At 31.2% G+C, this 13,925-nt stretch overlaps 1 protein-coding gene across 1 annotated transcript in view; it reads left to right on the top strand.

Annotated features, from left to right (window-relative positions):
- LOC143248542 (dynein axonemal heavy chain 5-like) overlaps positions 1-13,925 on the top strand; it is a 173,131-nt gene that overhangs the window by 79,425 nt on the left and 79,781 nt on the right. Inside the window, 5 exon segments of the mRNA XM_076496978.1 lie at positions 1,181-1,405; positions 8,201-8,373; positions 8,704-8,882; positions 9,553-9,740; positions 11,346-11,540. Coding sequence (XP_076353093.1) covers positions 1,181-1,405; positions 8,201-8,373; positions 8,704-8,882; positions 9,553-9,740; positions 11,346-11,540 — 960 coding nt within the window.

A 13,925-nucleotide genomic window follows, 5' to 3' on the forward strand; every position in this document is an offset into this window, starting at 1 on the left:
ACGTTATAGTCAATCAATAACACAAGAGGCAGTCACATGTTCCCTGTGATGAAAACTGTGTACCAATTTTAAAATAGCTGTTGTTAGATTATAGCATAATATGAGTTATTTATAATGACTATACACATGTATATGCAACATCTACATGTTTGTTACAAACCTACTGAAAGTGGGTGTGACACCTGTCAGGGATTGAAAAAATTTATTACTTGTTTCAATTGCATTCATTTATATAACTTTGAAAAGTACAAATCAAAAAGTTATGTAAACATCTTATAATCTACACATACTCTACACAACTACCATTGTATTATTGAAGATACAGAATGTCAAAGTACAGCATTTAAATAGTTCATTGTTCAAGTGACAGTACATCTGAAGTTTTAAGTAGGTTTTAAAGGTTTCTTTTGAAATAAAGGACATAAAGTTTAGAATCATAGCATACATTATAATGATAACTTAATAATTCACCGAAACTGATAGTTAAGGTGTTTAATTAAATTTAAAATGTATTACAATGACTTGTGAAGAAAAGTGTTTAAAGGAACACCCATAGATAGTTAAAGGGTTAAAGTGTGTTACAAATAAGGTGAAAATTTCATTACTTTGAGTCCAAATAGAAATTCCTCTTTGGTATATTGAATTGAAGGATTTATTCAATTTTATGCTTTAACAAAGTAAATACATTATTTTCAAATCAAAAGAACCTGATTATGAGCTTTGTCTGGGTTATTTTAAATGAGTTTACGAAGCTTAATAGAGCAACATTATGTGAAACTTAGAATCAGCATATTATCTATGTGTTATCACACTACATCAACCATTAATAATAAAAGTAAACATACAGATACATAGTGCTTATAGAAGTAATGTAATAATATATTGGAATTTTGACTTTCTTAACTTAGAGAGCCTTACTAGTTAAAAAAAAAGTTATTGTTCAAGATTTCTAAGTTTATTGATGGTTTGAGGTAAAAAGATGTAATGAATGATAATTTTGTCTGTATTGTGAAATCTAGAAATCTCTGTTTGTATATGACTGTATTTTGAGCCTTGAAGTGTACCAGTATTTTGCACAAAACTAGTATGTAATCAGAACAAAATATCAGTTAACATTCAGGATGATGGGTTTCTTTTGTATAAATACCTTAATTACTTTATATTATTGATGTCATATCAGGTAGGGTTACTTGGACTTCAAATGATCTGGACTAGAGATGCAGAGAATGCTTTGGAACAAGCCATAACTGATAAAAAGATAATGACACTTACCAATGAAGCAATTCTTGACCTGTTGAATACATTGATTGATGAGACAACACGAGATTTAGGACCTATGGAACGCACAAAATTTGAAACCTTAGTGACAATTCATGTCCATCAAAGAGACATATTTGATTCATTGGTAAGTATAAGTAAATTACACTTAAATTAGAAATACCTAAAACTGTACTATCATTTATATTATGTAAATAATAATAAGATGTAAAATTGTATTTATTATTTAATACGTAATAGTAGATGAACTGCCAGAACTCATTTCATAAAGTTATGGTTCTAACATATTAGTCAGAAGCCTCTCTTTCATATGCAGTCTTTTCTCATCATTCTTGTTTACAAGAATCTTGGACAAGCTTTGATGTGCTGGTATATCATATTCACTAAGAGCATGATTACGTGTGGCTAGTAGGTCTGGCATGGCCAGGTGGGTTAAGGCGTTCAACTTGTAATCTGAGGGTCACGGGTTCAATTCCCTGTTGCACCAAACATGCTCACCCTATTCAGCCATGGGGGCATTATAATATGATGGTCAATCCCACTATTTGTTGGTAAAAGAGTAACCCAAGAGTTGGCGGTGGGTGGTGATGACTAGCTGCCTTCCCTCTAGTCTTACACTGCTAAATTAGGGACGGCTAGCACAGATAGCACTCATGTAGCTGTGTGCAAAATTCAAAAAACAAACAAACGTATGGCTAATTTGTAACATGTCATCAAGTTGATTTGTTCTCTTATGCTTATTGGTAGTCATCTACGACATATAAATTAATTTAGTACATTATATGTCTTGAATAGTGATATTTTATCACTGAATCTAAAAAAATATTGTACTCTACAGTCATTTGTAAAAATAAGTCTTGAAAATCAATATGTAGATAAGCTGTATGAAAATAATTACACCTATGATTTTTTCACAGTTAGTATGTATTTGCCAGTATATGATAATATTACTGAGAAAAGCTTGTTTAGGAATATTCTATATAACATTACCCATACTGATGGAATGGCAATGGAACCAGTATTTGCACCATAATATCACTTGTCAACTTGATCTTTTGCTGTAGTAAAAATTAGATTATAAATATTGCCCTTCGAGTTTCAACTTTGTTTCTTAACAGAGTCATTTTGTTGATACTTTTGTTATCCTCAGTGATCATTAACATCTTAATCACTTTTAAATTACTTTAATTGTAAATAAAAATGTATAAAATGCACAATAGAACACCATAAAAAACATCACCTTTTTTGTTTTATTCATTGACATAAAACAATAACAACAAGTTTGGGTGTGAAGTATGTCACAAAAATTTTACTGGATTATACTTCAATTTTGCAAATTTTATCCCAGACTTTATTGAAACACATTTTACTGCAGTATTGACTAGTTTTGATTAAAAATTACTAGCACATGTAAATAAGAAATTTTAAAATGATTTCTAAACAAAGATAGCAATTTCCAAATAATAATTGATAATATCACATTTGATTATTTAGGTAAAAGTCAATAATCCTATACAATTAAAATGTAACATTCTTAGACAACCTGTGTCACTAGGTAATGTTGTCATGCATACAATGAAAAACATGTATCAATTGTAAAAATCAGTTGTGTAAGAGTTCTCATGCATCTTATTGACATACTGATTTAAATGCTAGCTATAAACCTGAAAGTATATTAGAACATGTGGTGTATGTGTATACATATATGCATACGTATGTATACATATTATATATCAACTGATATATATGCATATGTATTTATTTAAACATCATAAATGTAAATTCTCGGTATATTGGATCAACCAATATGGATGCATCAAATTTGACAATGCATGTTTGATAATTTGTAATGATCTAAATTAATTTGAACCATTTTCAATGAATGTAAAGTAGTTGTACTTTATAGCTCACTCAAAATTCTTGCAAATAAGAGTAATAAAGGTTGTGCATAAAGTAGACTTTCTAATTAATAGATTAAGGCCACTAACAGATAGTTAAGTTTGTTTTTTTTTGTCTAAAATGTTCTACATATTAGATAGATATGTGAGCAGAGTAAAGCTTGAAAAATGATGTCTATTGATTTGTTGACAAATTTATGGGCATCTTCAGCCTTTCTGGCCAAGTTAGGTCACACTACAGACTTTACATACATATCTTTTTCTTGACTGAACCTAAATTTGAAATATATTCAGTATTGGACTTATTCAAAACATTAGAAAGTAATTGGAGATATCTATAAAAATATTCTCAACAGCTAATTTACAGTTTAACTCACCAGCTATGAAATGCTTAAGCTAGTGATTTAGCATAATGAAGGAAGAAATCTGTTATATAAGGTCTAAAATAAAAGTAGCTCAGTTCTTTCTAGAATATTTATTGTGTGTCTGTAAGCTGAGAGTTTATAATTAAATCATTAGCTATCACTATCTTGTGATCTATATGGTAGTTTGCATAGTGTTTGAGTTATTACAAAAACCTTTAAAAGTAATAATATTTATTGTTATAGTAGTTTTACATGTGAACTATTGCTTCTAATATGATACAGTATCTCCACTCACACCAATAGCTATTCTCTTTCAGTGCTGTCCTCTATATGCTAAACATATTTTATCATGCCACAAGCTGTATACTTTTCCTCCATTGAAATTGAATAATTCTGATGATTCTCTCATACAAATTATGATGTATTTAATATTATATAGTTATTTTAATATCTATGTTTGTTTCAGTTAAATGTATAACTAGAAATGCATGTAACTTACACTGTTAAATTGATATTATGAAATTTCTGTTGCTCACTAAGGTTGTAGAAGATTCTTGAGTGTATGAATTAACAATGTACTATGTGTGTATGTAAATACTAGTGATTGCCAGTACTTTTTCCAACTGAAATTTTGAGAAACTTGCCTAATATTTATAAACTGAAGAGTCAAGAGACAGTATATATTGTGGCTTTGCTACAATTGGTATGCAGTAAACATCATAAGTTATAACTGCAATTAATGCCTATTAATAGGGAGACTACATATATGTATGACCAGGAAGATTTATAGATTCCAAACATTACAAATTATTTAACTTCAGTGGAATAAAATAGGATGTTAGTATTTTTACAAAAACATTATATAACTTCAACTGTGAAAACCTTGTGTGTGATCAGTGAAGAGCTAACTAGCTCACTTTCAAGTGAATTGTGCCCATATCAACTCAGAATTAATTCACTCATTGTGAACCCTTGATGAGATATCAAGAAAGTTCTGGTTCTGATAGAATACTCAATATTATTTGTAAGTTTGTAAAACTTTTGCATATAAATCATTATTTGAAACGATTATTATTATAAATTATATTATTGTTTGTATATTAAAATATATTTGTAAGAAAGAAAATTGTATATGTCAATCTTATTGGCAGAGATCATAAATTTAATACATATTGACATTTAATTAACTTCTAAATTGAAAATAAAAATTTCCAGTTATATGTAATAGGAATAAGTAACATGCATAATATAATAAATCAGAGACTCGTTTGAGATAAATTGTAATACAACTAGTGGCTCGTCTGAGATAGATTATAATATGTAACAAAATCATCATGTATTAACCTTCCACCAGTAAGAGTACAGATACTGTAATGATGTATGTGACTCTCTGTTCAATTCTACTGAACTGTCACTTCTCATTTAGCAATACTCAGGTCCAGATGTTTTTTTTCTTGTTTTGTTTTTTTGGTGCTTTTTGTGTGAATTGTGATTTTAATACTTTGATTTCTGAAATTGTAATTTTTCATTATTATTATTTTTCTTTATATTGAAGAAATCGTTTAATTTATCTTAATTTCCTAGTGTGTTTTTATTTTTTCTCACACGTGCATATTTTACACCAAACACTTATGTTTTTTTGATTTACATATTTCTACAGGCTGCAGGTGGTGATCCATAGTTGGATTTCTGTGGTATTATCCATCATGTGATTGTTCACATGGGGCAAACTCCTCCAGGCCATTGAAGGTTTGGTAGCCTTCTAATATCACCAGATTTTTTATGTTTTTTTCCTACACCTCTCTCAGAATCTACATGGTTTCTCAGGTATGTCATGTTTTATTCAATTCCCTGTTTCTTTATGATTTCTTGCTATCTCCTTGTTGGCTTATTTATTGTTTTTGACTCTTGCTTTACAAACGTGATTTCATTATAGTTGGGATTTTACGTGTTGCAGTGCAACCTAGTTCTGGTTACGTTTGCCACCTTTATATTTTTTGGGATATCTGTATTTTTTTGGTGACATGTTTTTGATCATGTATCTGAGACTGCTAAATTTTGCATGTTATCTGTGCATCAACACTTGCCCCTTTCCTCTTTGGTTGCATGTTGTTGCTGTTGGAGCTACAACATACCTCTTTTCCTTTCCTGTTTTGGCTTTTATCTACTTGTTCTTCTTCCCCTTCTAGGGGTTTCTTATCTCATTGTTTTATTCAACATTGATGGGAAGGTTACCAGTATTATTGGAAACTAACCAGAGGGTTTTGGTCCACTGGGAGCTTTTCTATTTTGTATTTTTTACCTTTGGCAACCTTTCACTACAGCTCCATAAGTTATTCTTGTTTTATCAGAGGGACTTGTACTTACTATTTATTTTCCCACTTTCTTCATTGTTGGTACACTTTTCCTTCCCCATGACTTTTTTGTGTATATCTGAAGCACTACAAGATTTTCTCTCTCTAAAAGCCATTGCATCTGTTCATTATCTTTTTCCAGGGTTTTTTGTTTTTTTTCATGCCAAACCAAAGACATTGTATTGCCTCTTTCTAATTTCAATCTGCTTGATTCTCATACTTAGAATGGCTTTTTTCCAGGTTCATCAGTGACAAAAAGAAATGTCACAAATGTTTATTTGCATATTCTGGTATTTTGTCACTGGTGACTCTTTCTTCAGTTTATTTATCACAGGGTAGTTTCTCTGTTTTGTTTGCTTTTCATTTGGATTTGCTTCAACCTTATATCTTTTGTCATGCAATGGGAATATTCATTCATCATTTATAAACTCTAAAGTTGTGCTTTTCTCTTTGTTTGTTTGCTCATTCTTAACAGAGATGTACCTGTAACCCTTATTTGCCACACCTAGAGGCAGCTATAATGGGCTATTTATCCAATTGGATAAGTTATTACTTCAACTTATCTGATGTCTTGTCCATTTGGGTGTTTTCTTTTTAACGCATCTTTGGATTCTACTCTGGGGCAAGTGGTGTCATTCAGATCTGCACTGTAAAACCATGTCAATTTGCATATTATAATTCCACATCATTGAATGCACACTTCAGAGATGGAATGTTCCACAAGTTTGCTTACAGGTTTATTATTGCGACGAAATTGCTTCATAAGTTTGCCCATGTTTATGCGTGTAGAGGATAAAAGCCCATCCATCCTATGCCTTATATTGAATAAATCAGTATGGTCTACTTTTGAAAATAAGATTTTATGGTCATTATTTGCACTGTGTTGGGTATTATCATTCCTCTGGATTCTCTATCACCTTTTTACTCCCCTTTCATTCTAGTGAAGTTAGGGAGCTCTTACCGATTTTCAGTTCCAAGCCACTGGGATAGTGGACCATGGTGACATCTTCCTGAATGGGTTAATGAAATACAAACAAAAACTATTATAAAAACTGTCAGTTAAGAGTAGAGTGGTGATGTTCTGCTGGTGTAGATGAGGAAATATCCTGCAAAATGAAACGTAAAAACAAATGGGAGTGAGACATTATATATGCAGTTCACCCTTTTAATTGAGGTTCTTCATCCTACTCCCATGTGAATGTTGGTTTAAAGTGGCCGGGTTTTTGATTTAGAGTAGAATCAATCAACATAAGTATTTTGCACATGTATTACAGATGTCTGTATTTCTGTCTCATTTCTATTTCATCATTGTTGTTGGTCATAGTAGAGGAAATAGTGGATTCTCATGGTTCTTTACCTTGATATATCTCATTCTGAGGGTGTTATTGTTTTGGGATTGTTTATGTCAGCTACACTTTAAGGAAGTTGATATATATTACCTATACACCTTTTTCAGTATTGATAGTTGAGTTCCTGGATCAGTCTATCAATTTATCATATTCATGTTTGCCCTGTCCATGAGTTGGGGAGTACTAGATTCCATATGGTCTCATGAACTTGAAGTGGAAATGGTATGATCCTCTTCCCTATTCCTGCCAGATGGCTGAGTTTTGGAATGTAGTTGACTTACTGATGGTATGATTCTCATCCTACACTCACATGGATGCTGGTTCCCAGTGGCATGGGTTATGGATATACTTGACTTGCTTTGTTCAGTCTGTCAAACCTGAGCCACTCTACAACTAATTACATATCCTTTTCATTTCATCCACTTTTATAAGTTCTTGGATTGAATATTATAAGTATTGTATGGCTTAGATCACTTTCAGGCCATAGCTATCTTCCATTTGGACTTGCTTTATAATTTTTCTACATTGAAAACATGCTTTTGATAGATACTTACCTCATTTCACACTTCCTGTTGAAAAATGGTATTCCCATCTTCTGCCAAAAGTCAAAGTGATAGCTTGATAGAATTGAATAGAGGGAGTCACATGTGTCACAAGAGTATGTAACACTTTTATTGGTGGAGGTCAATGCATGATTATTTCTGTGAGAGATGTATTGGAATCAGTCAATTCCAATGGAGGTTAGATAAAAGGCTTGTGGCATGTGTAAGAATTTTTACATATATATGGCAGCACTGAATGAGAATAGCTATTTATGTGAGAAGACAAATACCTGTCAAAAATACATTTTCAATGTGGGAAAGTTATAGCTTCTGTAGAATGGACCCACTTAAAACTAAGAAAGAAAAGAGTTTTATGTGTAATGAATATGTTCTGACAAGAGTATTTTTGCATAGTGTCGAATGAACATTAAATCACCATTGGACTTCGAGTGGCTTCATCAGTGTCGTTTTTACTTCAAGGAAGATATTGACAAAACTGTAATCTCAATAACAGATGTAAACTTTACATACCAGAATGAATTTCTAGGATGCACTGAGAGACTGGTGATTACACCTCTAACTGACAGGTTTGTCTGTTGGTTTATGTTTTAAAAAGATTATTATTAGTTTTTAAACGACCCATCTCTTTTTGTATTAGACACTCTTATATAACCAATTATATTTGAAGCTTGTCATTGAATATATTTTGCTAACAATCATTAACATGTTAATTTGCAAAAGTACTTATGCACGTTTATAAGTTGTTAGTTAATATATTTTCCCTTTTTTATTAATATTTGAATAATTCCTTATGTTGAAAACATTCAAGTGAAAAGTAACCAATGTTTATTTTTGTTTGTTATATTCGTAAATGTGTAAGAGTGTACCTTATCTATAATAATTTCCACATTTCTTAGGTGTTATGTAACTTTAACCCAAGCCCTAAGTATGAGCATGGGTGGCTCACCAACTGGGCCTGCAGGTACTGGAAAAACTGAGACAACTAAGGACATGGGCAAGGCTTTAGGAAAATATGTTGTAGTATTCAACTGTTCAGATCAGATGGATTACAGAGGCTTAGGGAGAATTTTTAAAGGTTTGTTAGAACTCCTTAATGTGTATATATACTGAAAGGATATTTTAATAACCTGAAAATCATACAGTAAAATTACACAAATTTCTCATTGGAATACAAAGTTAGAAGTATTTGAAAGACAAATGACATAAAAGAGGCTTATTCTGCATTGAAAGAAAATTTATTTAAAACAACTGGATTTTATGCTCTGAATGTGTTATTCTGAGATATTTAACAAGTAAGAAGGAAAAATCACATGCCATCATTCATGAATACAGTATGTCTAATTGTGAAAGAGAACACCATTTGAGCTGTTAACAGAAATAAGATTTTCTTTTAATAAATATGAAGATGCTCTTACAATAAGTGATATTGTTTATTAGTTATAAAATGTTTATAAAGAATCTTTAATTTGGGAACTGTGACCTGATATTCCAAGCATTTTGCTTGCTAAATGATTCATGGAATATAAATGATTTGATAGGTTGTAAAATATGTATTTGTATTTAGAGGCCTGATTAGTAAAGTTTTAATTATTAAAAATTTGCAATAACTAATAGTAATAAACATAACTATCAAATTATTAAAATATTTCAAACTAGAAATTCATTGGCTTTTAAAAGAAGCTCATACTTCATGACTAACTTGAATATTATATTATAGCTATATATATATATATATATATTTTTAGGCCTCGCTCAGTCAGGTTCTTGGGGATGCTTTGATGAATTCAACCGTATTGATCTACCTGTATTATCAGTCGCAGCTCAGCAGATTGCAATTGTTCTATCTTGCAAGAAAGAAAGAAAAAAACAGTTTATATTTTCTGATGGAGACTTAGTTCAAATGAATCCAGAGTTTGGCATTTTTCTTACAATGGTTATTACTATTAAGTATAAAGGCTCAGTTTAAATCAGGATCTTCATTGGTATTGTCCATGTGTGAAAATAATGCTTATAAAGTTTTATATCTTGTCAGTAATTTGTTTATTTTAATGAAATATTATATTTTTTACAATTATAAATATAACTCAGCAGATAATCTCCAACTTCTGATTAGAGCAAGCTACCTAATTTATATAGCTGATTTAACACAGGATCTCTCCATCAAAAAGAGGCAAAGTAGTGCTTTTGATTTTTGAATAAAAAAAGTCATTATTTTTTGAAGACGTTCCACACTTTTTTCATAATTTCACAAAAATTTCATAATTTGCTATATCCAAATATGTAACTTATGTGATGGTAACTGAATTCAGTCTGAACCTATGAGCAGTCAAAGAAACATAGGATGTCAGAGTGACTGCACTCACTACCTTACCAACAATGGTCTTATACACAAATTAATTATCTTTTTTTTATTATTATTCTCAAATCAAATTATGCAACTTCTCTTTATTGTCTTTTTGTGGTTGGAGACCTTGTTCTTGATGTTTTGATCTGGTGGAAGGCTATTACTTCTACCATTACAGTTCTTGTCATCAGTAAGCCTATTTTTGAGTGTTGACAAAGCATCTTTGGGCTTGATAAATGGATTTGCCTCAACAAGAGCTGTCAAAAAGTCCATCATGATTGCATCCACAGTAGCTGCACAGATTTCAAGTCAGGCATCTTGGAACTTTGCACACATAGGTGTTAAAGGTAATAATGGTGATTGATGACATGTTGAAGAGTAACAAGGTATGAGTCATAATAAATTGGATTTGGAGCTCTCTCCTGAAGATCTGTTGGATTTTGGTCTGAGAAACAGATGCAATAATGGATGAAGAAGAAGGCGGCTTACATAATGAACCCATTGATTACACAGGAAGAAGTACTGCCATTAACTATGGAAGTTTCCACTGATAATGTAGCTAGTCATAATTTGGTTAATTTTTGTTCAGTTTGGAAACTAAGTTTTAATAATGATATCTCATTGAATGCTACATTCATAATAAATCTCACTAAAATCAGATAAGTCCTAGATTTTGTACATCAAGATGCCTCTGGTAGAGGAAGAGATCCTGTGTTAATTAACAGATTAATATTTCTGTCAGTCTGGAGCACAAGAGAAACAAAATGAACAACATTATCAGTTTGATTGTTTGAGATGTATAATCCTTTGCTCCACTAACCTAAACCAAACAAACTGCTTACATTCCTCTAGTATATGGTATATATTTCATTTATCTACTTCACTCTTTCAAGCATAATTGATGAACTGTGAACTCAATAAAATTAGTCTGATGCAGTGGGAGTAATGAATCAGGAGAAACATTAGGCTTATTCATAATCTTTTCTTTATTGAAATTCATGTTTTGGTGAAGAAAATAAATTATCAAATAAATATTGGCTATTTGAACATCATCTTTCATACTTACTGTATGCTATTTTATTATGTTTTATGATAGTTTCCTTCTTAAATAAGTTGAAGAGCATATCAAAACTGTTGCATGTATGTTTGGATTTCTGTCAATTGTGTCTCAGATATTACTTTTATGGTATACAGAATCCAGGTTATGCAGGGAGACAAGAGCTACCTGAAAATCTAAAGATCCAATTCCGAACTGTAGCTATGATGGTTCCAGATAGACAGATTATTATAAGGGTCAAATTAGCTAGCTGTGGTTTCTTAGAAAATATCACCCTTGCTCGCAAATTTTACACATTGTACAAGTTGTGTGAGGAGCAGCTGACTAAGCAAGTAAGGACCAATAGTTTTAAAAACTAATTATGTAATTACAGTATTAATAGTAACAGTTAACCAAGCTGCAAAAAGAATAAGATCAGTTATTAAACCTTTTGCAGCTGTGGTTTAACTTGAGGGCTTGCAATTTTTTTTAGCTATGACAAAATTTTGCTTCTTAAATGTGTTGTGAGATCTTTTTCCCTTTACACATGAGAGTGATACATATATAAGATTTTATATTTCATATGTTCCACTATGGATTAAACCATATGACTTAGGAAAATCAAAAGCATTCCCATTAGAAATACATAGTAATTCTTTGTTGTATATCATTATTGTCAGGTCAAGACTACATACTTATGTTTTCCAGTTATACAAGTTTGGAAAAGCCTACCAATTATTTGTGAAACTCTGTAGGTTGCAAGTTTGAATCTCAAACATGCTTAATTAGTCTTAGCTACCATCAGTAATAGTAATGAATTAATTTTAACATTTTACAGCTTTACGTAGTGAGGCTCATACTTAAAAGGAAGATTGGGATGATTGGTTGTAATATAAATAACTTTCTTGAGATGGCAATGGAAAGAAAAAACTCTACAATGTTAGACTTTGAAAGGGTTTTCTATCATGTATTGTGAACAAGAGAACTATTGGTTTGGTACTCAAATTAATATTTTATACATTATGATATGGGGAAGATACATTTAATAAATTGATGTTAGCTTCTTACCTTTCAGAACGCATTTTTAAGTGTTTTTATTCATGACAGTTAGGTTTATTTTTATACAGGAAGTCTGCACGTACACTACATAGCAACAGAAAACACTGATTTATGTAAGTATTTAACAGAGAAATATAACATTTTTCACAAGGGAAGAAAACACAACAAAAATATTTGTTTTATCATGCAATTTTAATGGAAGATGAGTGTTATAATAATTTTAATGAGGAAAGAGATGATGTATAAGCACCACCTAGCAGATCAGGTCACTGATTACTATAGGTTTTTGTTAGGAAGGTTGGTGTTAGTATCATTTTAATGAGAAAAGGTGGCATGCAAACAATATCTTGTAGCTTAGGTCTCTGTTTACTGTAGGTTTTTACTCAGAAGATTAGAGTTACACATTTTTAAATGATAAGTCACAATTTAATGCATGCAGGGTTTTACTGAAAAAATTGTTTTAGAAAGAAAACAAGGCATGAGATTTTAAAATGTTGTATTTTACCTACAATAACGTATAATGCAAAGTAATGTTTGGGGTTCATTTACTGGTCAAAACACATGGAATATTGTAAAGCTTGAATATCATTCCAATATTAGATGTTATGTAATAAACTGAAGAGGACGACTGATTGGTTTAGGGCTTGTTTTTTGACCAAACATTTAAATGTTTCATGATAAACTTTGCGTAAGAGTGCAAAGAAAATATAACACCTATAACCAAAAAAAGTGATTCACAATTAACATGACTATTGTATTCTACGCTGGAAAAAACAGATCCTTATTTTGTTACAGAAAGATTACAATGAAACACAAAACATTGAAAATGAAAAGTTTGGAAAATGGCCATACAGGTCAAAACTTGATTATTCAGTATATAATATAGATGGCCAAGTAATGTTGTAGGTTAGTATATATATATATATTTGTGAACCCATTTTACCAGCTTAACAACAATAATGAATAAATCAATCATTATAGCTCTATATTTTCTTCACCTTATTCCTTCACACAAATATCTGAAACAGCTAAACTTCCCTAAAAACATAGAGAGCAATGATCTGCATACTCAGGTAAGGTGTTACTACCTTCCTTCAGGAAATTGTATCCAATGAAAGAAGTAAAAAAAAATTTAAATAAAGAGATATTCTTTTCTTTGTTATCTTCATTCATAAAATTAATCTAGTGCCTGGGATGGCTAGGTGGGGGTAGAGTGCTTGACTCATAATCTGAGGGTCATGAATTTGAATACCCATCATACAAAACATGTTTGCACTTTCAGCTGTGGGGGCATTATAATGTGCTGGTTAATCCCACTATTCATTGGTGGAAGAGATGGTGGTGGACGGTGATGACTAGTTGCCTTCCATCTTGTCTTACACTGCTAAATTAGAGACAGCTAGTGCAGATAGCCCTCATGTAGCTTTGCACGAAATTAAGAAACAAACAAACCATTCACTCATCCATTTCATACAGTATGTAGACCACAGTATATTTCTTTTACCTTTATGTTTTTTTTCTTGCAAAACAAAAAAATATGAGGTGTCACTTCATAGCACACATCACAACAAAGAAAACAACTGTCACTAATAAATTTTCTATTTCATTGCTGCAACTTTAAATAATGTGACATGGGGAAACACAGGCAAGAATATACTCTTTCATCAAAAATTAAGTAG

The sequence above is a fragment of the Tachypleus tridentatus genome, chromosome 1 (genome assembly GCF_004210375.1).
Source record: "Tachypleus tridentatus isolate NWPU-2018 chromosome 1, ASM421037v1, whole genome shotgun sequence".
NCBI lineage: Eukaryota > Metazoa > Arthropoda > Merostomata > Xiphosura > Limulidae > Tachypleus > Tachypleus tridentatus.